This window comes from Gambusia affinis, linkage group LG17, assembly GCF_019740435.1.
Source record: "Gambusia affinis linkage group LG17, SWU_Gaff_1.0, whole genome shotgun sequence".
In the NCBI taxonomy this organism is placed as follows: Eukaryota; Metazoa; Chordata; class Actinopteri; order Cyprinodontiformes; family Poeciliidae; genus Gambusia; species Gambusia affinis.
Window position 1 is genome coordinate 8,843,867 of NC_057884.1, and position 25,115 is coordinate 8,868,981.

General features: G+C 40.7%; 2 protein-coding genes across 3 annotated transcripts; one reads left to right on the forward strand and one right to left on the reverse strand.

The window, feature by feature from the left end:
• Window positions 1-182: 182 nt before the first annotated feature.
• Window positions 183-2,387, forward strand: rpl28 (ribosomal protein L28). 2 transcript variants are annotated; one of them, XM_044143992.1, is made up of 5 exons: window positions 183-253; window positions 736-823; window positions 1,745-1,868; window positions 2,006-2,124; window positions 2,253-2,387. In XM_044143992.1, the coding sequence occupies exons 2-5, from the start codon at window positions 743-745 to the stop codon at window positions 2,340-2,342; spliced, it is 414 nt and encodes a 137-aa protein (XP_043999927.1). In that variant the 5' UTR covers window positions 183-253; window positions 736-742; the 3' UTR covers window positions 2,343-2,387. The 2 variants fall into 2 exon arrangements, with proteins under 2 accessions (XP_043999927.1, XP_043999926.1); XM_044143991.1 differs by having other exon boundaries at window positions 219-284.
• Window positions 2,388-6,894: 4,507 nt separating this feature from the next.
• pdcl (phosducin-like) lies at window positions 6,895-23,894 on the reverse strand. The gene is made up of 14 exons (XM_044096183.1): window positions 23,689-23,894; window positions 23,446-23,529; window positions 20,419-20,535; window positions 18,739-18,879; window positions 18,512-18,655; window positions 17,121-17,302; window positions 16,899-16,982; window positions 16,383-16,629; window positions 15,333-15,619; window positions 13,921-14,068; window positions 12,437-12,780; window positions 8,737-8,920; window positions 8,160-8,341; window positions 6,895-7,889 (listed from the first exon to the last, which is right to left on the reverse strand). Exons 1-14 carry the CDS (start codon window positions 23,693-23,695, stop codon window positions 7,326-7,328), a joined length of 2,715 nt encoding a protein of 904 aa, XP_043952118.1. The 5' UTR covers window positions 23,696-23,894; the 3' UTR covers window positions 6,895-7,325.
• Between the last annotated feature and the right edge of the window lie 1,221 nt (window positions 23,895-25,115).

The window sequence follows — 25,115 nt, forward strand, 5'->3', positions numbered from 1 at the left end:
AAACGTGTCCCTCCGCTGTTGTCAATGAGAACTACTTTTTCATAAAATACCAATAATTGGTTCATATAGGGTAAAAACGCTAAATATTCACTTCAGAGTGTAATATGTAAGTCAACTTATTTATTTCAAGTTTCATATTCCTGGCTCATCACACGAAATGTTTACAGAACAGCGTTTTTCAATGCGTAAGGATTTCTGAAAAGGTTCCGTGAAGCGGTTTCCGGTCTCTCTGGTCCTTTTCCTCCGCTAAAAGGTAACGTGGTCGCTTTGGCTGCTAATAGCCGGTAAATAAAATAATTAGTTTTCTGTTCGCGATTGTATTTACACAAATAAATTTAGATATAGTTGCATAGTGTATTATTACACACCTTTTGTCACAGTTATAGATCTATTTCTGTTTATGAAGTTAAGGATAAACGTGTCAGTATGTTGGCTAACTTAGGCCTTCACCGTGTACTGATGAGTGGTGAAGCTAACGTTAGCTTGTTGAGCTAAACTTTAATGAAATAAATTGAGGGTTAATGCAAATATAGTGCATGGACAGTATGTTTTAACAATATCTAACTAGAGCCTAACATCGGAGCTTAACTAGTCCACGTCTTGTAACAAGACTTTCTTGTACTTTATTACCGTAGTACATAAAAGCACAGTGCCTCTTCCCATTTCAGAGCATTAGTAGTTAAAACCGATCAGTTAACGTTTGATGTTTCTTAAACAGCCACACTTATTTTTCAGGTTCATCATGTCGTCCCATTTGCAGTGGATGGTCATCAGGAACTGCTCCAGCTTCCTCATCAAGAGGAATGGACAGACCTACAGCACTGTAAGTACTTACAAGAATCGACTCCCAAGTGTCTGCCAGTACGATTGTTGTGGTGAAGTTGTAAACAAATAGACTTTGAGTTGTTGTAGATATTGTAAGTTAGCAGAAAATTTTATATACTGCTCAGAAAACCTGGGGGAAAGTGCCTTTATGTTATGTTTTCTCAAAATAATATAAATATATCTTGTGGCCAGTTTACAATCCCTGAGTTTGTAAAGGTTTGACTTGCCATTTTGCTTTTATTTCAAGGAATCCTATGCATTGCATGTATTTTTTCTAACGTTTTTGCTGTGAGTGTGGTCATAATTTTGTGATAGAAGCGGAGGCACAGTAATGCCGAGTGTGAGAGCAGTCACTTTAAGATGTGGCTTTACTATTATTATGAAAATAGTAGTTTATAGTTAATTATCTAGCATAACATAAATAATCAGTGTCGCTATTGCTGCTAAATAGCCTCCATCCACATGTATTACCTTGCTTAGCTGCCTAAACATTTTTGTTTTTCTCACTTTATTGTTGAACAGCTCAGACTTTGCCATCTTATCAACATGTCTATTTGAGTTTTCTCACATCAGCACAACCGTTCAGTTCTTAAAGCATTCACCGATCATTGAAAGCTGGTATTTTTCGAGGTTCTGGTCTCCACTGAAGAGAGATCAGTCTCAAAATCTACCAATTCCAGTTTTTCATTGGACCTTAATTCAATTTGAGTGTCTTTTTTTTTAACAAGTTTTTTTTTTTTTTTTTTTTTTAAATTGTTTGTTTCATAAAATCTTCAGAGACACATATACAGGAATAGTCGAGGTCCCAAAAGCAGATTTTGTCATTTAGAAGTTGTAGTCGACAACAGCATTTGTTGTTGTCAACTCTCTGTCTTTATAAGGCAGAGAAGTAGATTTCTGAGTCATTTTTCTGTCGCAGGAACCCAACAACCTGAAGTCCAGGAACTCTTTCCGCTTCAACGGCTTGGTGCACAAGAAGACCGTCGGTGTGCAGCCTGCAGCTGATGGCAAGGGTGTGGTGGTGGTGCTGAAGAGACGTGCAGGTAAAAACGCAATGCATCTTACTGACGGAAGGAAACTCGCTTTCTAATGACGGCATGTTTGTAGCAAGCTTATTGTGTTATGATATGTTAAAGCTCTGTGGTGACCATGATGTCAAACAACTTTTCTCGTTGCTCAGGCCAGCACAAGCCTGCCAAGTCCTACGTTAAAGTCACCATCAACAAGAACTCCCGTGCCACCCTCAACAGCCTGAGGCACATCATTCGCAAGAACAACTACAGGAAGGACCTGCGCATGGTGAGATCACTAACTGTATTTTTCAAGGAAAAAGCTGGTTTATTTCTGGTCTGCTTCATAAGTTGTGATCATGTTTCTAAAAGTTTTTAAGATTATAATGGTGGTTTTATTTGCTTCCCCTCCTCCAGGCTGCCCTGCGTCGTGCCAGTGCTATTCTGAAGAGCCAGAAGCCTGTTGTGGTGAAAAAGAAGCGCACCAGGGCTGTCAAGACAGCATAAACTAATACACATGAAAAATAAATAAAAGCTTTTTGTTTGAAGAAACGCTGTACGCTGTCTTGAGTCTTCAGTACTTCTGTAGTTTCTTGTGTGAAAGATTTCACTGAAGCTCTCACTTGGTGCGCTCCCGAAACAAAGTTATTAAATATTGACATTAATGTCATGTCGGAGATAATTCTCTTGTAGAAGTGAACACATATAGCTACTTGTCACAATCTGTTTGTTGCTTTAAAATGACCAGGTTTGTTATACGCTGCACAAAATCTGACCCAGCCTTTCCATTGACTTTAAGTTTACTACATATCATGTGAACCTGTATGACATTAATTAATCTTCAGTATAGCTGTCATTTGTCCAAAAACACAACCTCTACAATCTGACTGCTTTTATTGACAAATTAAGACACTTAAAGAAAACTTAATTAGATTTAAAGGACTAAATCATAGGAACGGGATGATGGATATTTTTTATGCAGTTATTTTGTCATTCCCTTCTGAACACCTCAACTAATGTCACTGGTTTTGCAGCGACTACAAATGGGTCAGCGAGAACACGATTGGTTGTACTGACCTACTTCCAGCCAGAGTTTTAGAGGCAGAAAGTTCCTGACATCGCTGTTTGCAACTCATTAAACCACCCCCAGCTCGCATTGTGCCAGTTGTCTTCATTTAGAGACTTTGCTCTAAGATAGGTTTTATTTTAGGCAACCTGCCATGTGGCTGACGAGGCAAATGTGAAGCAACAGCTAATCAAATAATGCTGGCTGTATTGATCTGTGCAGTCAAAACAAACACGTTGGGAGAATATTATCCGTTATAATCCTGAAAGTGCAGAGTTTACTTACAGTATTTAATCATATATATTTCATGTAAATGAGATCCAGCTGCGAACAGGCTTTGTGCTGCTGTGTTCACTGATGTAGAATGATTTGATGGATTTTAAAGCAGCCCCGCTGGCAGCTTTCCACTCACGGCTTTGGAATTAAAGATCGCTCCCACCCACCTTTGTAAGCTCATAAAACCTGCCACACCAATCACCAGGGGATACAGATGCACAAAATGAAGGCAATGAGCAGCTGTCAGTGAAGAAATTACAAAGCCTCTGTGTGCTTGGTCATTATGAGTGGACTGAGACCAATGCTTTTCTTCCTGCCCCTGATCCTGCTAGTGCTGGAAGGTCAAGGCTTCGAGCTCCAGGACACGATCCACGCCCTGATAGAGGAGAACATTCACCTCCACGATCAGCTGGAAAATCTCACCCAGGCCCTCAGGGAGCTGAAGAGGATGCTCTGGCATCACACCAATGGTACGCCGCTTTTTTTTTTTTTTTGCCCCCCGCCCCCCCTATGAATAGCAAATACTACTTGAAGTAAACACAAGGATGACTAAATCAGAACTTAACTTTTTGTACATTTTAGTTTTAGGGGTCAAAAATGTGCCTCATATTTGGATTTCTTTCCTGCTTTTTATGACAGATTTTTTTTTTATGACAGAACTGTCTGAAAGCATAAAGCGCCATTGTTTGAATCTCTCACTCCTTTTCTTCCTCTCTACTCATTCACGATCACAACATATGTAACAATGCAACTTTACGTAAAAGTTTTCAGAGCCCTTCAACAATTTGTTCCTACACCAATATAAAAATAAAGTAGTGCATAATTGTGAAGCACTAGAAAAACAATCCATGGTTGTTGTTTTTAACATTTTCTACCAATGAAAATCCAAATTGTGTGGCGGGCTTTTGTATTCAACCAGTTTTTGAGTTATTAGACTTTTTTCTGCGCTAGCTTTAAGTCTAGACTTTGACTAGGTCATTCTGACGTATGAACATGCTTTGATCTCTGTATGTTTTTTTCCGCTGCATTCTCCAGTCTTAATTTTCTTTCTTTCTTTTTTTTTACTCTATGGATCGTTTTTACTCTGAATCTCTGCAACTCCTCCAGAGTTTCCCTGACTGCTTCCACTCTTTATTCATTCATTTATTTTTAACCGCAGCTTGCTGTGTGTTCTCATGCAGATCCGGATCACTACGACCACCACGGGCATCACAACGAGGACGTCCAGCACCTGTGGGAGGAATGGTCTCAACACGGTGCGCATGTCTCCAAGGGCTACCGAAATATTACCGTGAATTCAGAGAGTCGTGTGGCAGCTCAGCTCACTGCTCCGAGCGTGTCAGCCGCAGCCTTCATTGGCATTGATTTCACGACCATGCAGGCAGCAGAGAGATAATGAAACGTGATTAGAATCAACTCAACGCACAAAATGAGCATCGCATTATCATATCCCCGCTTAGATCCGGTTCCCGGATATTGACAGTGTGCTTCTCCCTCTTCCTCCTCCTCCCCTGCACCAGGCATCAGCGCAGAGACCCATTTGCTGCTGGAACACGCCTTCTGCGGACACGACGTGAACAGCTCGGCCGCTCCTTTCTACGAGGAAGCGGCTCCCCTGCTGCTGGTGCTGCCCTGCCTCACGGTGCTGTACAGCTGCTTGTAGTCATCAATTGGCCTGTTTTTTTTTTTTTTTCTTTTCCGTCCCTACTCATTTTTTTCTTCTTTACTTTTAATGTCAACTCAGCATCTCCTGGCATTGTGGGATTAATCTGGAAACTATACAGTGATTTAATCAAGCGGTTGAGTTTTGTTGCTGCCTCTGGGGATAATCGCTCCCCAGACCAACCCCGATCAGAGCGATTATTCAAAGTACGGATGTCTCGACCTTCAGGATGCATCGCGTTCTGATAGCTTTGTCGACTGCGAAGCTTATCTGCAGGCCTAATTATGCTGTTTGAAAAGGGCGTAACAGTGCCTTGCACAATTACGACGTCATGTGATAAATCGACTTATGCATAAAAAGTCCAACAAACATTGAAAATTGCAGTTGTAATATGAAAAAAGTTTAGCAAAGTACTTTAGCTATTGATTAAATAGACAGTATTATGCATTTTACAGCACAATCAAGAAGCTGTTACCTTCAGATTTAAAAATGCTGCATATACTAAGCATAACTTAAAAGAAATCTGACTTTTAAATTGGGCATTTGTCTCTTTAAGAAGCTTCCACTCCTTCATTATGCCTTTTCCATCGTTCTTAGGAGCGTTGCCCTGACAACTAGTTCACATGTTGAAGTCAGCAGATGCACAGTGTTTGCTAATTGCTACTGCCGCTAGTCTTAAGGAGCTGAGTTGTATGTTGCAGAGAAGGGGTGCTCTGTGAGGCAGAAGCTTGGCATGGAGACTGCAGCTCTGAGGTGGTTGGGAAGACCATGCGGTTGGTGAGAGTAAAGCTAAAAAAATTTGATTTAGTGTAATTCCACCCTCAAAACTATGGCTATAAAAGCTTAAAGATAACACCAGTGCTTAAACAATAAATCCATCCATTTTCTTACACCATTGTCCCTTAGAGGGGTCACGAAGGATGCTGGTGTCTATCTCCATCGAACGTTTCAGGTGAGGGGCCGGGTTCACTCTGGACAGGTCACCAGGCTGTCGCAGGGCAACACAGATACATACAGGACAAAGAACCATTCACACACACACCTAGGGAGAATTTAGAGAGATAAATTAATCTGCTAGTCATGTTTTTGGACTGTGGGAGGAAGCCGGAGAACCCGGAGAGAACCCACGCATGCACAGGGAGAACATGCAAACTCCATGCAGAAAGACCCCGGGCCGGGAATCGAACCCAGGACCTTCTTGCTGCAAGAAGCACAGTGGCACTACAAACTGCACCACTGTGCAGCCCTAAACTATAAATTGTTTTAAAATATTTTTGGTTAACTGTATTAAAAACCCCCCCAAAAAACACTAAAGCCATGTTGTCTAATTTGTGTGTTGCTTTATGTCTGGGAAAATGTTTTGTTTTGATTTTTTTTTTTTTAATCTAACATGATTATATTTTCTGGTGTAAGAATAAAATGACGAATAGGTCATTTTTTTTTTTCAATCAAAACACCACTCTGTAGGCACACATTCATTTTAAGCCAAAATTGCAAGAGCAATGAAAATGTTAATCCGATAAAAATTCTGTGGCTCCAGGAATAGTTTGTTTATGCCTGCTTGTGCTACGTTTATCTCTACTGAAATACGGGTAACCTTAAAGAAGCAAGAAAATTATTTGCTGATGGAGCCGAAACACACAGAGGATCCATGGAATCCACAGAGACCAGACAGCATAGAGGCGTTTTTAAATGGATTTTATCCGTATTTCACGGCGTCCCAAGTCACAAATTGTTTTTTTGCTTGACTTTTTAGCCAGACGAGGGCCATTTTGGCCTTCCACAAGTCCAGCCATTAGCAGAGCATTACCTATAGGGTTACAGGGTTACGAAACGGCAACAATGCTACTTTTCTTTTCCAATGCTCACATTTTCTAGTAGGATGGTTTCTGTAGAGCCGCAAGCACAGCTGGGTTTGTGTTTCAGGCTGCCACCGCACATCAGTTTACTAATTAATGCAACTTTCAACTTGCACTTTCCTTCAACAGCTTTGTGGTCTTAGCCACTTGTTTTTAAAAAATGACTAAATGGAAAAAAAAAAGGGGGGCGGGGGGTGATTTGAAACATGCTGCAGTTTATTTGAGGGTACAGCACATATAAAAGTTACAAAACTAAAAAGGTCAGTCTGGAGGTGAAGGTTCGATATTCACAAGAGTGAAACATGGATGATAAGACATGAAGAGCGCAGTGGAATGTGTTGAACACAAAACACAAACGGTCGACAGAGCTTGAGGAAAGAAGTGAACCGTATGTACAGCAACAGCAGAACTTTTGTTGTGTTTTAAACTATGATCATAAAAGACATTTACCCTCATCCAAATATTCAGAATGGAATGACATGAAGTGAATGACTTCTCCTACTTTTGTTTTTTTTTGTTTTTTTTTAGCTTTGGTGCTGGGGGGGAATCTCTAACAAGGGCTTCACATAAATAAATAGAAATGGTCCATGCGACTTTACCAAGCAGAGTATCAGATATTTGGAGGCCTAGTCTATTTCAAGGTCCGAGTCCTCGTCGCTTGCGTTGCTCTGAATGATGGCTCCGTTGCGCAGTGTCTTTGGGACCGTGGCGGGCTTCTCCGGCAGCAGGCCGTACTCCTGCAGGAGCGCCTCCAGGTCCACGGCGAAGAAGTCCTCCCCGAGCTGATCGGTGAGCCGCACGAAGTTACCGATCAGGTCCCCTCCTTTGTAGACGAGCAGCGCGGGCAGAGCGCTCTCCCGGAACAGAGCGCTGATGCTGATGGCCGAGCTGCGCACGCAGCAGAACTTCACCAGAGGATACTCGTGCGCCAGGCACAGCAGGCTGCCGCTCATGGCGTCGCAGCCCGGGATCTCCGGCTCGTAGATGTGGATCATGATCAACGTGCTCTTGTCCTCCTTGTCCAGCGCCTCCAGGAACTCCTCACCGCTGCCGAGCTCCTGCACCCGCTCGAAGCGCTTCCCGCGGCAGAGCTGGCGGCGCATCTCTTCGATGCGCTGCATGCGGTACTGCTGGAGGAAGTCTTCGTCGTCCTCGTCCTCCTGGAGCATGTTGTACTCCTGCATGGTCATCTGTGGAGCGAGACAAAGCCGAGAAGAGGATAGATCATTTAACATTGAATTAAAGTAAATAAAACGATTCTTAGCGGCGTGTTTGGTTTAGTTAACTGTGTCAACCATCGAGACGTCAGGAAAAGAAAATACGACCAAATCCTAACTTTCTTAAGCAGGCTGGCTTTCCTTAATGATTTCCTTGCACTTTAACTATTCCAGCTAGATTTAGGAGTCTCATTTACTTCAATGATTTATGAAATAAACTGAATCCAGCTCTTTCCTACTTACTTTGCTTTTAATTTTGTCCTGCAGCTTCTTCTCCTCGTCTTTGTCATTTTTTAGGTCCAGATCGGAGCGGCACGTCATCGACAGCTTCTTTATCAGTCTCTCCATCTCTTTCTTCTGCTCCTGTTTTTGTTCCACCTCCAGCTGCTTGTACTTCCTCCAGTCGTTGATGACTCCCTTTGGCCCTGAAACAGAACATTAGAAAAAAATAAAATAAAATCAATAAATCCATCTTGTCATTTATTTTTAATGCTCAGAGGCACAGAGCTTACAAAAGTATCCGTACCTCTTGAATTGTTGTCACATTTTGTCGCAGTACAACCACACACTACAATGCATTTTATTGGGATTTTAAAATCATTTTTTACAAATACAAATCTGAGAAGTGTAGCAGTAATGTATCCTCCAAAATACAATAGACTGATTGCTTTCAAAAGCCTTTTTTGTTCCTGGTTTGCAGAGCGATACTTAAAAGCGATACTTTGAGGTGGGTTGAGTAAAAGGGAAAAAGTTCAGATGTATGTAAGTCCACTGATAAAGCAGCACGACGAATAAGACAAAAATCCCATCATTTTGTTACCTGTGTTGACAGCACTTCCGTCTGCACTGTACTCTATGTCTGGATCGGTGGCGCCCGCGTCCCGGATGGTCTTCCTCTCCCCATCTTCATCGTCGTTGTCACTGCCTTCATCCTCACTGCTGCTGTAGTAGTACTGCAGCTTCTCGCCCAGCAACTTGTCATCCAGAGTAGTCATGGCAGCGGCTCAGCTCTGAAAACACACCACATATGAAACAAGATCAGGCCCTGGTGGACTAATTCCTGTGCTAATTGACAACACTTTTCATAAAAGTGCGTCAATTATGCTCTACGGTAATCCAGAGTAACAGACATACAAGCGTTCAGACGACAATAGAAGGTGACTATTTGGAAAGTAGGACATCAGCAGCGCGTCAGCTCATTTAACGCTGATCGGGGAAACAGATGGAGAGAACAGAAGGAAGTCATTGTTGACAAATCCCTCTCACATATATATATATATATATATATATATATATATATATATATATATATATATATATATATTTATTTATTTATTTATGTCTTTTTACGCTTACTACATTTAGCCAAACCAAGAACAACAACATCTCTAGATTTCTATGGAGTATGTGCGATACGTGTATACAGTAGCTTTGAGGCCTTAAACAAACCTGCCGATGCCGACATAATAGCCAACCCAGTAACCCAGTCTACTTCTTTTTAATGTAAAAGTATAACTCTCTATAAAGAATATATATTAAATTGTTTTATTTCAACTATTCTATGTTGGAAACAGGCCGAACACGGTGTTCTTCGGAGGAAAGTGAACTTAGCTTTATTAGCACTGCCAAGAAACTAGCTAGCTTTCATATGTTGGGCTCAAAGGAAACAACCAGCTGAATTTCTTTAATGTAATTGAAATTCTACATAGTTACAAAACTGGTGAAGCTGCTTATTTATAACTTACCTAAAAATATAACCAGAAACCGCTTTAAAATAGCGCCGCTTAGTCTGTTCACTCTGTAATCTGTTTAGGTTAGCTCGCACAGGCCACGCCCCCTTCCAATGATGCATTTAGGGAGACTTGGTGAATATGAATATTATGTTCAAACACACAACAGAGGCAGACGTTTGTTGTAATTGTGTATTCATGGCCAATAGTTTGAGACTGGACGAGTATTAGTTTTCACAAACTTTGCTATTTCCTCGTTGTGGGATATTTTTGTCCGTTATTTCTTCTACAGTTCAGTATTATTTATTTCAAAAGCTTTTAATGTGAAATCACAAATCTTTCACTCCCTGACCTGTGTGTAAAGATACATGCAAACTTGCATGAAGTAATTTCTGTGCAAGCCCTGCACTGGCGGCAAGCAAAGCTATAGTGGAAACTTGCGTAGGCAGTGTGTCTGGTCCTCGCTGTAATGGATTGTTTCTTTGCAACATTATGAGAAAAAAAGTTATGCTCATTCCTTTTACAAACAAATAAAGGAAGCAAATACACAATGAAATAATGGAGTCTGAAAAGAGACAGACTTCGAGTTTGTGTGATTAGAAGCTCAGAGGGAGAATATCTCACTGCCAGTCAGAAAGCTGTTTAGTTTTCTCCACATTAGGACTAGGGCTGCAACAAGTCAACATCAGTCAAGATTTATTTCTTCCAGAAATACACATTTCATGTCATGTTTATGAAGAGTCATATTACATTTTTTAGCAAACAGATTTATGTCAAAGGAAGTGGATTTAATATTTATCAGAACTCAGCTAACAGACTATAACACTCAAAATTTTCCACTTTCATTTGGTTTCCAAAAATGTTGCATTCTGCTTTGGGTTGGAATGGGAGGACGGGGGTGAGGTCTTCAATTTTTATGTCTATCTTTGTTCCAAAGACAAAGGTCTTGTTCCAAAGGTCATTCATTGTGAAAGACAATGCTGCCAATGTCAGGGGTTTCAAGAAAGAATTAAATTTATAGACATAACTTCTATCAGGTCACATGGGACGATTGAAACAGCTTCTTTTTTTTTTTTTTTGCTTGCTGACACAATTTATTAAAAGTTCATTTTACTCTCACAAAAGTCCACAAAAGTTTACTCTTGAACACATTTTCTATAACTTTCCACAGAACATTTGAGACAGGCTCTATTAGATGTTCCCACTATAGTAAAGCAAAACAATAAAAACTGTTTAATTGCATTTCCTTTAGACTTTACTGGAAGTACATGAAGGCAACACGGGTGACGTTGTGGGATGAAAATTTGCTGCAAGCCTTTACATGTAGTTAGAGCTTTCACCCCCAGAGGGCAATGTGACCATAAACTCTTCTACGTGGATATTTTCAGACCTCTTACTACTCTTATGCTAAAAGTACAAATACAAAGGATAGAATTAATTTAGGACACATATTTCTAAAGTGTCCCGGCTATAAAAGAAAAATACAAGGGAAAATAGAAATGAAAACTAAAAACAGATGGACAGAAGAAAGTAATAAATGAATAAAGAAAGAGGGTGAGAAAGGCAGAAAGAAAAAAAAAAGAAACAGGTCAGAACAAAGGAAGAAAAGGAAAAACAATAAAAGAGGAATGAAGAAGGTAAGAAGACGACAGAGAAAGGAAGTAAGTAGGCATGGTAAAAAGGAGGGAGTGAATGAAGGATAGAAAAATAAGAAAAGAAAAAGGAATGAATAAACAAAGGAAAAAGGGAAACACGAAAGGAAGTAAGGAGATAAGACAGGAAAGAAGGGAGATGGATGAGAGGATACATTGAAAGACAAATTTTTGACAATGAGATGGTCTTGAATACAAATATTTTTTTTCTCCCTCTCTCTATTTATATACTTTTCTTTATCTACACTTCTCCAGACCTGGAAACGCTTAAATCAAGTTCCAGGCTTCACTCGTCTGCGTAGGAATCCAAAACATGAGCTACTTGCAACGTTAACTACAATCACTGCAGTCAGCAGCAAATTTGCCAACTTTTACATCCAGATCGTAATTTCCTTTATATGTTCTTACAAAAGGCGCAGGGTGCCAGTAACAAGATTTGTGTTGACTCAGCCTCCCATTAAGACAAAACAAAACAGTTTCAGCCATGTTAGAAAAACATCCTGTAAAAATGAGCATGTGTTGTCTTAAGATTTCAATCAATCAATTTGTCTCTAAAGACCTTTATTTATCCCAAATGGTTTCCTAAAATGTTAGTTTTCCATTCTTTAATGTGGTGCTGATGTTTAATATGATTAATCATTAAACCATTACCCACGGTGCACCATTATTGTGTGAGGTTTCCGTTCCCATCACGACTGCAGGCCAGAATAAATACTGATTCAGTGCTTTCAGTAAATGGAAGTGGACAGAATGTCACCTTCCTATCTTTATTAATTGAAAGCAGGACAGCATGTGACTATAGTTTTATTCCAAAATAAGCTATTTACCAACAAATACACATCTGTTTTACCGGACGGTCCAAACTTCAGCAACTTTTCAGTCTGTAGTCAGTGTTTTTAATAAAACACACATGTTCGGCTCCTCGTTGATGCGATCGTTCAAGTGTGGGACACACTGCAAGCGAGTTTAATAACAGGAGAGTTGGATTTCACACAGAGCACTGGGCTCTGTAACAATCTGCAGTGCTGCTAAAACAAGCACTGCTGTTTTCTCCAAGCAAATAGCTTTGCTCGCTTTGTGCAGCCACCTGGTGGAAAAAAAAAAAAACACAACCTCCCCGGGGATCTGCACTTGGTCATAGCTCAGTGCTTTGTTCTTTCCTGACTGGTTTCTCCTCTGCTGGAACGTGGAACGCCACGTAGGGACACGTCCGGGAGTTCAGGCACACCAGCTTCTTCAGAGTGGCCGAGTTCACGATGTCGAAGCCGACTTTGCCTCCGAATGTGCTGGGCTTCCAGTATCCTGGGGAACATATGGGGTTACCCAGGAGGCCTTTGAGGGAAAAGGGGGCACCCATTTCCACCATGCTTTCTCCAAAAATCGCCCCTGGTCGAGTCTTCTCCAGCAGTAACCCTGGGTAAAATTCGAGAGCGTCGATGTCGCCGTAGAGCTCCTCTAGGGTGCTGGCTATCTCTTCGTTATCTGCAAAAAAGAACCAGAAGTGAGAAAAAGAATTTACACTGATAGTACAGTAGAAGGAAGATGAGTAAATGTATCAATCTGACAGATATGCGAATGTTAAGGTGGCAGATCAGCATAATATATAACGCTTCAGAAGGGTACAGAAGAAGATGCCCTGAAATAGTTTAGTTTAAAGGACAATCATGTGCTAGAATGCCCTAGTCAAAGTCCAGACGCAAATCCAATTGAAAAACTATCGAGAAAAAAACAGAGTTACTCTTCATTCAATTTGACTGAAGTTGAGCAATTATGAAAAGAAGAAAGAGGAAAAATCGAGGTTTGGAAAGCTGATGCATACATAAAAAAAGACAGTCAGCTTTGCTTTATTTGCATAAGATTTTAAAAATAATGCATAATTTTCTTTCTACTTTACAAGTTAGCATCACGACTTCCAGTTGTAATCTGACTGAATGTGTTTGAGGAGTACAATAAAAAGCTGTAAGGGCAACACAATCATAGAAAAACTCCTTTGCACAGGAACAAATCCCAAATCCGGCCACCAACATTAAATGAAGACTGATTTTCTTCAACCCTTCCCAAAATATGATGCATAGAAGAAACTCAAACCTGGTTTGATTTGTTGCCAGGCTATAATATTACCGGCGCATTTAGCAGCAAGGCAGATGCTCCACTGCACTTGTTTTATGTGCTATTCCTGGCCTTTCCCCATAAGCAAAATTTCAAAGCTGCATGTGTGGCATTGGTGCTCTGAGCATTGCAGCACCAAACACTCTTTCAGACATGAAATCAGGAGCGCTGCTGCTCTAAGTCTGGCCTTTTCTGGCCTCTCAAAGAGAACACTGTTGTGTTATGCACCCTCAAATATTTTGGACCCTGACAATGGTGGCCAGAGTTTTTTTCAGCCACAAATCTTCCTTGTTTCTGGAACTATTTGAAATGAAGACAAAATGTCTCCAAATGATTTTTATGGCAAATCACAGTATAAGATCCCAACGGTTCATCTCTCCTATTGCTACCTTTTGTAGGTCAACAGCCTTTTACTCAACAACGGTTGTGTGTGTTTTCACAGAAGCTGCAAGTCTAGTTCCAGGTAGTCTGTACTTGGAGTTTCATGGGTTTCACAACAGCCGTCTGTCTTACCGGTGAAGTCTCTGAATGATGTGTATGGCTTGAGGTTAAAACGCTTCCTGTACTCGTTGAAAGGCTGGATACGGAGCTTGCGAGACTCCTTTATCGTTCCCACGGCGACTTTGGAGACAATTGGGTTTATGTTGTGGCCTCCACCAATCTGCAAATGAAGAATATTAGAAACGTGTACAATTATAAATGAGTTGCTTAGTTATTTCTTGCAAGACATTTATTGTGCATTGTTTTTCCTTTAAATAAATAAATAAATAAAACTAAGAACAAAATCTGAAATATTTCTCAGTGAAATTTTTTGTTTTACCCAGTTCTATTGTTTATTATTTAAGTTAAGTATTTGGTTCACCTTAAAACCAAATACGTTTCAATGCATAGCTTACATTTAAATACTAACACTTGGTAGAACGGTATCAGTGCCTTTATCATTCAAATCATATTTGGATACCGTAACATTTTACTGATAGCATCTGAATTTGGCGTAAACAAAAAAGAGCAATTATCCAACTAGTCTTATATTAACTGATAAGGCAGGAGGGGTGGTGAAATAAACTGTGGAATCCTTTCTTGGGACGCCGGAGTACCAACATTGTTTATAACCTATATCCAACGCTGTATCTATCTGCTGATTGCTGCTTCCAGTTCATCATCCCACAAGCTAAACCGATCTCCAGCTGGTTTCCTTAACATCACGATGAGTTTCCACAGTTACCAGATCTTAATCCAACAGAGGATTTTTAAGGTGTGATGGGATGGACGATGTTTGTGCAGTTGACAAATCTGCAGCCACTCCAAAATATCAAAGGGATTTTTTGTTTTAGACACCTTGATGAACAAAGGCTTGAGGCACTCCTGAAGTCCGGTCCAACTTGTTATAATCTGTGCCTAATAAATTATTGAGTGAGATGCAGAGACGCATATCATACAAAACCGTTCTAGCTTTGTTGTTCTTGAGCAGAGGAGAACATTCCAGGATCCACACGTATGAGATCTGGCATCCTCTTGAGTCTTTTAAGAGGCTTACTTTGGGAAGTGTCCAACAAAGTAAAACAACTTTTTCAACCTTTTATTTTTATTTGTTTTACACTTTATGTCAACATATTATTAGTAATAATGCAGCAAAACAGAAAACAATGAATGAATGTCCAACAGCACCTCAGTTGCTTGCAAGACTTGCTGTCCCACAAAAGCAGGTAAACTAAAATGCTACACGCCGTTTATAACCACTACAAACAACCAAAGGATGTTTTTTGCAGAAAAACAGGAGCTTAGAAACATAATGCAAAAAATAAAAATAACTTTTTATTCTTATGCGATGTGGTCAAGAGAAACTGTTTAAATCTGTTCAGTCAAACATAAAGCCTTAATCAACTACTCAGAGCTTGCAGATGTTTCCCTCAGATCGTCGTTACCTGGCCGGCAGCTTGCCGGGAGAAGGCATCAACCAGTTTCTCCACGCCGTAGTGCGTCAGGACCGAAGTGTTGAAGAGGAACTGCGCGTACGTCAGCTCGTCTCCGTTGATGTGGAAGGTGTCGGGCATCAGCGGGTGCCAGTGGTAGAGCTGGCTGAATTCCAGCGCGATGCGGTTCCCGTACTGGAAGTGGGAGTGGAAGAGGAGGGTGGGATCGAACTTGAGCTGCAGCAGGTAGCCGCTCAGGTGCTGCACGTACTCCTCTATCACGATCCGTATGGTCTCGCCTGGGAATTAGACAGACGGTAATGTTCGTGACAAATTCTGCGCTTTGTATTTAATGTAGTAGCTCTATGTGTTTGAAATCTTCTATTTCATTTGTACATTCACTGTGAAAACCGACAACAAAAGCAGATAAAATGAAAAAATAAAATCCTCTAAAATAGTGTTTCCCCAAGCTGGTCCTCAGAGCATGCTGCCCTGCATGTTTTAAATATTTCCTGCTTTAACACGCCCGATTCAGATGATTGCAGTTCTGAAAAGCATGTTAATCAGACATAAATTGAAATCAGGTGTGCTGGAGCAGGAAAATGCATAAAACATGCAGGGCGATACGCCTTCAAGACCAGGGTTGGAGGAAAAAAACAAAACTGCTGAACAAGCACATCCTGCTCGCTGCTTGATTCTCACCCAGGAGCAGTAAAGGTGTTTCAGTCTCTGCTAAATCCACAGAAAGCTGCCTGTAGGCAAGAGCCGATGCATTTAAAGTCTGTGAATGAAAGGTGGGAACATCTATTCCCAGCAACAGAGTCTGAAAATGAATGTTTTACCGCTAAGAGGCGACCCTGCCATCGTTTTAGGGCGGTGTGCGCATGATGGAACCCTACAAACAAAATCCACAGTCTGTGTTTCTTACTGATCATTCTGAGCTAATCACACCAACAATAAATAATTACCAAAAGGGTTCACATCCATGTCATTCAAGGAATAAGGGGCAAATTCTACATGCAGAATCTAGAATAAACATGTTTTCCAAAGTGTCGAGCTCACCGATGATGATAAGGCGGGCCGTCTGGAAAAGCTGCTCATCGTCCCAGGTGGGATGCTCTGCTTTCAGGACGTCACAGACTCTGTTGTGCTCCCTGAGCCACAGGGTGGCGTACAAACCCAAACCAGGAAGGAGCCCGAAAACCTCCTGACCAATGGCCATCTGTCTCTCTGCCGGGACCCCGGGAGGGTAGCTCATCCTGATGGGAGCATCAACTACAGAGGGCGGGTACATTTCTCCATCGAGCAACTGATGGAGAAAGACAGGAATTAATTATGACATGAAACATGGTTGGTAATTAGCTTCCCTGTTTCTGGCAACATGACCATTGTTCAGCACGTTTTTCTTCAGTTGTTCTTGGCCAAGAATCAGGTTAAATTATTTTTGACAAATAGAAAATGAAAACACTGCCCTGACTGTGTTAAAAGACACAACATTATCTTGTGGGTTTGATGAAAAATGATTATTTTCTGTTCTGATCTTGTTCCATTTGTCAAAGCTTACTCTGCATGTCTCACCTGATACTTCAGCTTTCCATCTTTCAAAAGCCGGAGGTTGTGCTGACGTTTCAGGTTGTCTCCATAAATGTGGCCTGCATCCACCTGCATGAGTAACAAGATAAAACACGAATTTAGAGGTTCATAGCGTGCTCGTTCACAACACCAAGATCTGATCAAAATACTTTTATGGTTCTTTATTTTTATCTTTTCTGAAAGGTTTGTTATTTTTCGCAGACTGACCCCGTGTGACAGAGCCTTGGTGAAGCCCAGACCCATCCGGTTGTAGGTCTTGAAGAACTGGTGGGTGAAGTGCTGAGCGAAGAAAGCAAACATGATATTGGAGCCCTGAGGGTCAGGCCTGAATGTCCTTCTTTTCAGCAGCTTCTCAACCAAAACCTCAGGGTCAGGGAGGCCATTTTTGCCTGAATGAAATGAAAAAAAAAGAAAAATAAAAACACTTCGCCACACACAATACATTCATAGGCTGGTACATGAAATCGTCCTCCAAAGTGTTGACACTGCAGGTAAAATGGCAAAGAGTTTTTAAAAATGAGATAACTCATTTCAAAATGTAATGCGACACAATGGAAAGAAAAAAAACAATCAGTCTTCCATTATGAACAATTACTAAAAAGTTGCAATAATCTGGTTGCACACATGCAAACACCCTTAAACAACTTCTTTATTAAATAACCTTTAGGAGTCTCATCTGCTTTTCTATCTAGATTTGACAGTATTTGCTCATTTTACCTTGCAAAAGTTCTCCAAATAGGTCAGATTGTGAAGACATCTTTCATTCAGAGACTTCTATGCATGATCCTTTAATTTTAACCTTATTTTTTCTCTTGTGAATCTATGCTTTTTATTTTCTACAGGCACACATCCGAACACAAACTTGTGAAATCGGCCTCCTTTAGGTTTGGGGTTAAAACTGACTGATATTTGGAGCTATTCATAACTTCAGCCACCTTAAAAAATTTTCTCAAAAGTATCCAGTTTTTGTTACGTCACTGTTGTCCCACTTTTTCCTCTAAATCTCAATGTCCAACTTTGCTGAAAACAATTGTTCAGATCCTTTGTTAAATCTCTGCAAGATACAGTTTCAGCCAAAGGATGCAAACAGGGTAAAATATATATATTTTTAAAAATTCTACGAGAACAGCTGAATTTTATTTCCAATTAGTCAAATTTAAAATAATAAGAACACAAGATGCTGAAAATGAATATTAGTTCAATAGTGTGCACATCTACACAGCCTGGCCTTTTCCTTGACACATTTATCTGTTTTCCAGCTGAACTGTTACAACCCCTCACTTTGTGTAAAGCCAGATGTTTTAAACTTTCCAAATATCGCTCTTGATATGTACAAGTTTAGACCAGCAGAAACTTTTATATGGCAATTTCCTGATCACAACTCTGCTGTACTCGAATGCCTTGTCCTCTTTTCTTCCCCTCTTGATGAAAGAACGGTGAGAAATGTTCCAACATGTCATGTCCCACAATTACTAATTAAATGTTTCCTGATGGTCCAATCAGCTCAAACTCAAAGAACACGTGTAACAACTTAACAGCGTGCATGTAAAATTAAAAATAAGACTCCTACTGACAGTCCTCAGCACCTCAGACCTCACCTTTGACCCCTAGGGGTGTGGGGCAGTCCTCAGGAACAGGTGGCAGGATCCTGGTGTAATAGCTGAGGTTGTAGTAGGACTCCCAGCTGAGGTAGTTATATTTTGAATTGAACGTGGGAGGACTGGGGATCAGGCTGGCCCTCGCTGTTGATAAAAGGAAGAGAGTTCGCATAAATAAACACTGTGTCTGCGTGACCCCAGTGAATTTGTCTCGACGATCATCTGACCCGTCAGAACCAGCCGCATGAGGACGTTCCGTAAGAACGTGTTGTTGATGATGTCCCACAGCCAGTGGAAATGGGTCAGAATGTAGTGCACCACGTCTGGACTGGGCCTGAGGAACCGACGCACCCGGGTCCAAAATTCAGCTATGGCGAGGAAGAAAACCCACTTTTTATTATTTTTTAGTGGAAATGAGAACCACTGGGAAGGTGGAGAGGAAATGTACCGTACTTTACGTAGCTGAGTCATTATGTCATAGCCCATCAGGGGCCTTTGTAAGCTGAGGCCACCCACATCTCTGTATTCACCGAGTTCATAAACTGGGTTTAACGACATGGTAGCTCATTTTCATTACTGAGCTACAAAACCTGAATCCAGGATTTTTCTGTCAAAAAGATAAAACGCCTTTAAACCACAAGATCAACATTGGGCATGTTTTCCCAAGGGCTCTTAAGCACCAAAATGTAAACTTACAGGAATCCTGCGCTTTATAAGGAGTTTACTTTGCTACAAGAATTAAACTTATCTACCAACTTGGAATCCAGGGAACATAAGCCAAAAGATTTTCTTTTAGCGTTCTGCATCGGGCGGCACAGAGTGTCCGATGCTGAGGTGCTCTCCTTATTAAAAAGCATCAATGTAGAGTCTGTCTCTTCTCTACAAATAATAATGAAATAATGATCCAAGTCAGACACTTACAAAATGTGACATAAAAAAACCCTCAAAACTTTATTTCCTGCATGTCTGCTGTTGTCCAAACCCTTGATCATGTGCTGAGATTTGTAACATACTGTAGCTGAAACAAGATACTTGCATACACTGTATAAAATGCCACATCATAATTTTTCCTTTTTGAAGTCAGGCTAAAGTCTTCCTGTTTGACAGACAGAGAGTATTGAGTGCTGGGCCATAATGACAGCCGCTACATCTGGAGGAAAAAGATTGGAAGTTCCTATCCCTCCCTTGTCAAATACAAAGTAAGGGGTGTGACAGTATCCGTTCTCCACTGTGTGTGTGTGTGTGATGCTCTTCATAAAAAAAATCACATTATAAAGGATGAACACTCTATAAAAATATTGCTGTAAAAATGGTATATGCAACTAATGACTCTTGCAAACATGACTCCACCAGTTTTTTGAGGGAGAATGGGCCAGGATTCCCGTAAACATTAAGGACCATGAAAAAAAAAAAAAGCTATGCCGACGTTCACACCCAGTTCCTCTCAGCCGGCTCATGTTCAACTCCGCTGGCCTTTTCCTTCCTCACTTCCCTCTCAGTCCTCCCCCACGCCCCCAATATCATAAAAAGTAATTGTTGCAATTTAAATATTTGTCAGTCTCAGAGTTTGTATAACCTCTGATTGCAGACCGCAGCAGGGTGACTGTTTCCTGGAAATGAGAAGCAGACCAGTTCAGACCAGCAGAGTAGAAGCCTCTGCAGAAGAAAACAGATTAACTTCTGATCCAGCTGCTCTCCGGCTGGGAGTTTCACCAGATTTTCCCCAAATATTTGGTCTAGACAAGAAGGTTTCGACTCCGTGAGCCAGGGAGCTTTGTCACAATATAACAAGAATCCATCTTGATCCTTAAGTGTCTTTTTGGAGAAAACAGGGGTCTTGAATTCCAGAGAAGTCTAATAACAAAGGAGGAAATGAGAGGAGGACTTTTGAAGATGAGCCGACTCACGGACGGTGCAGTTTTCTCCGTAGTATCCAGTGTGAGTGCAGTCACACTCGTACTTGTCCTCGCCGTAGCGCACACAGACGCTCCAGTGCTGACATGGGAAGTAACAGCATGGGTTCACTGTGGAAAACAGGAGGAAAACCTGAGTTAAAAACTCTGCCATCTGGTCATAAAAAAGAAGGTGGATCACTCAGTGGTTATAAGCAGACCCTTGGACACACTACTGGCAAAAGGGCCAAGATTTTGTAACACCATAAACCAACATAAATGATTTCAAAAATCTTTCCATTCTGAGACTGCATTATTGAACAAAAAAACTAATGAGAAAAGACGTACAAACAATTTTAAAAGCTGCAGTAAACTGGTCACACAAGTAATACTTTGTTGGACCACCCTTTGAATCTATTCCAGGATTCATTCTTACACACATGCCGTCAACGTTACAGAATCTAATTAAGTGTAAATAAAGTCCAGCTGTTCTAGTGGGATTTTTCTGATATTTGCTCATCAGTGCTTTCCTTTGAGCAAACATGAACTTTAAAGCCAAGACTATTTCCACGGGAAAACGTCATTCATTTCTAATGAATAGACAATATGAAAGGAGTGGCAGAAAAATAGTATACAAGATGAAAACTGGATGCAGCGATCAGAAGTTAGTTTGATCTAAGACAGCATATTTATTTGGTTTAGGGGTTTGTAGACCGTTTCTTACACATCGTGTCCGACAACCGCAAACAGAGAAGAAAATGATAAACTGTGACAAACTAACTACAGAGCGTCTGCTAAACAATGTTATAAAACTACGTGACTTATTCTCCTGGTGTTTATTTAAGCCAAACAGTAAACTTTCCAAACAATTTAATCATGCCTGGGTTTCATTTAACATGAATTCAAATCAGTTGTAATTTATGGACCTCTAAACCAAAGTTCTACCATTTAGACGATGAGAAAAAGTTTTTATGGTGAGAAAAGTGCAGAGGTTGATAGCTGAAAATGTTCCCTCACTCTGCAGGTGGACGACAGCCTTACATATATTACTTTACAACCACAAACTTCTGGGACTGGAGAGTATGCATGAAATTGAATGAAAAGGATTTATCATTTTTTAAGTTTTTTTTTTTTTTTGGCAAATAAAAATATGAAACGTGGCATACATTTGTATTCTATAAAAAAAAAAAAGTTTAGGTGATATGAACACTTCATTCCACTGTAAGTTATAATGTTTCTTTCTTTTTTCTGTTTACTTGGTTTACTCAACATCAAAGCAGCAGCCAAACATTTGCCCACTCACTCTCACTCTTGCAGAACTGCCTTGGAACAGTACACAACTTTCCCACGCATGAAACAAAATTGATTTTAGTTTTCTTTTTAATCCAACAATATCAACACAGTGAGTTGATTAGTGAGCTGCAGTGGCGGCGACACCCAGACTGCGTTATCTAACAGCTTCCTACTGTTATCAGTCGGTGCTTTCAAACAAGCTGCGTATTGATGGAAGAGTTAACGTTAGCGGTAGATAACACACACTTTGGAATAATCACTAACTTTCCTTTTTTACAAGTCAAGTGAAGCAGACGGCGCATAACACAACCCACATGAAAAGACCATTGTTTGTCTGTGGACAGAAGAAAGGTGAGAAATCAAGAGGAGGGGTTCTGGTTCTGTGGCATAAATTGACTAGTTCACACAGTCTTGTTGAGGGATGACAGAAACTTTTATAAATCATTGTCTGAAGCACTGCAAGAATCTGCAGATATGCTCACAGGGAGAGATGGATGGTGAACCATGAAATATCCAAACACTTGAACGTCTGTTCTGTGAAGGTGGTTTTTATAAGAGACTCCTTTCTCTGAGCCTTATCAGAACCAGGAATCACACCTGACAACTATCTAAGCTCAAACCAAGACTATCTGATTTCTCGGGTCAACAAAGGTTCAAATCTCGGTTCAGTTTCACTTGAAATGAACAGAGTCAGACAGAGTCTTCTGAGATGAGCTGCTCCGTTTAAGGGCAAAAACAGTGACGCTGCAATTTCATCTGGAAAGAAACGCATCAGACAACGCATGACAGATGAAGGAATCAGATTAGGAAGAAGATGAGAAATGCGTAACAGGTAAAATGATTCAGAGTGAGATGGCAGACAGAGCGTGACAGGGGGATGTGTCTGTGCAAGATGGGCTGGAAAAAGTCTAAGATGAACAAATACTTGGAATCCCCCCCCCCAACTACGAATGTTTGCTAAAAGCTGAAATTGTGCTTGGAGGCATGAAATTCAGATTTATGACTATTTGGCCTGTGGTATTTTATTGATTAATTTGTTTACTTAGAAGATTTTAAGAGAATAGGCGTCAGAATTTCCCATGGGATTGATTTGCTTGGCAGCATCTGTCATTTAAACATTCCATAATTCCTAAAGCAGTGATTCTGCTTAGGGACTGAATCACATCAAATGAAGTCAGGGCGAAACAAATGATGATAAAAAAAGATGCTAAAAAAGATTTTTTTTTTGTTTTACTTTGTTTTTGATGCCAACTTTTAAAAGAAAATGAAACTATCCACGAAACCAACATTTTCTCAGTGACCATCTTCGCATATGATATTTTGAAATAGCACCAGGATCATGCTTACTTTAATTTCAGAATTATCCACTTAGTTGACTTTTGAACAGATATTATTCAACGGCGATAATTATAACACCAGAACTTTTCCCCCTTTTTGGTTTGTATCTTACTTAGAAGCTCAATAAGAAAATCGTGTCAAACTTGCACAGGCAACTGCATCTGATGCTCGGTAAAACACCAGGACTCTTCCTGCCAAGACATGCCTTTGTTTTCTTGGCTCCAGGAATGTCTGATACTCCCACACCAGCCTAATCTGTGCGGGATGACGTTCAGATTACGAACTAACTAAACCAAGAGGGATCACAAAAACAAGAGCTTCGCTTTAAACTCCACATGTGTTTTCCTGCCTCGTTGCCCAGTTCCTCTGAGACTAACAGCGCGGGTTCTAACCCACTAACCTCCTACCCACCTGTGCTGGTTGTAACCTCATCTCCCCGGCATCCGGGCTCCTGCAGGAGCAAGAGGAGAGCACAAAGTGATCCAAGGATAGAGGCTTTGGAGAGAGAGAGAGAGAAAGGAAGGATTAAATCAGTTTTAACAACTCAACACATGGCAACCATAGAGCTAATAACTACACTGACCATAATTTGAGCTCCTAGTACATGCTGATACAAGAGGGGCACAAACAGGGGCTGCAGCTGCATACGCTTACCTCTCATTACAGCAGCCTCAGTTCAGGAGGATGTCATTCCAATGTGTAGAACAGCAGGAGAAGTGCAATAATCCAGCAGGCGGGCTGAGAGTCATTCAGCAGCTGAAGGACGGAGAGAGAGCAACTGGACGAGCTGTCCCAACAGGTTGCCTCCTATTTCTGAGAACTGCTGTCCCACCACCTCCCATCAGATGGGGAAAAAAAGAGACTGAACGGTGGCCGCAGGGAACCGCTCTTTATTGCCTCCTGCTGGTGGGATGTAATGAGTCTCAACCCTTCTTTCTGGCAAATTATTCATTGCCCAATAACGCAATAAAGTTTTGGTTTTTTTTAGATTCCCATTTATTGCACTTTTACAAACATTTTCTCAATTATTCACTATCCTTACATCAACTAAGTGCACGTAGACACCAAAAACATAAAGTTTTACCTTGAACTTATACCTTAAAGTTTGGCAATTGTAATCACTTCAGCAATCTACCAGCAAGACAATAAAATAGATTGCAGTGTAAGTAATGGGAACAACTCGAAACTAGAGGCTGGCCAGAAGCACTACTTTGCCAGAGGGGGAGGAGTGGGCTGGTTGTGTAAAACAGAGAAACCAGGCACCAGTATGCAGAGGAATGTTGGAAAATGCTGCTGGGCTTATCTGTGACTGAAACCAGACCGATGTTAGAGGTCAGCTTGCCAGCTCTCAACAGATAAAATATTTACATTTGTTGGAAAACCATTAGCATCTTTATGTGTGATCTGTTAGTTTCCCGTTTCAAGTAACACATCTGGTTTTTCTTTACTTGACCTAATGTTAGGTCACTTTGGAGGAAAGTTGCTTTTCTTTATATGGACGCCTCCGCTGACATTTCCCAGCCTTACTCATAAAATTAAATCATTTGATTCACTTGTAAACAGACGGTCATCTTCGGAGACGTTTCAGCATTGTTTGGTGCTTTATAAATATTTACTTGTTTCATAGCTTCCCCCCCATCCCCAAAAAAATAATCTCCCAGCTGGATTTTTCCTAATTGCATAAACATGGCTACTGCCTCAACCTGAAGGAAATTCATCCCAGGCAGATATGGAAGAGCAAAATGCAGACTCAACGTCCTCAGCTCAGCAGAGCAGGGATGTTTTCTCTGCGTGTTGAAGCAATTTCTGCCCAAAAGCTGCTGCTGGCTGCATAAACTGTTGACTGTTGTGCAAAACAAATTCTGTGTCCAGCAACCAAATGGAAACAGCTCAATTCATAAACGGATGACTTTACTTGAGATCCACAGTCAAAAACTAAACTACAGAAACCTTTCAAGGATGTTATCAGTAAACTGTCAACATGCTTTATTTTTGCCAGATGAGATTTAAATTCATATTTAGAGCTTTACTATAATTGTACATCTACAATTATAATAAATATGGAGTACAAAGGCCTCATT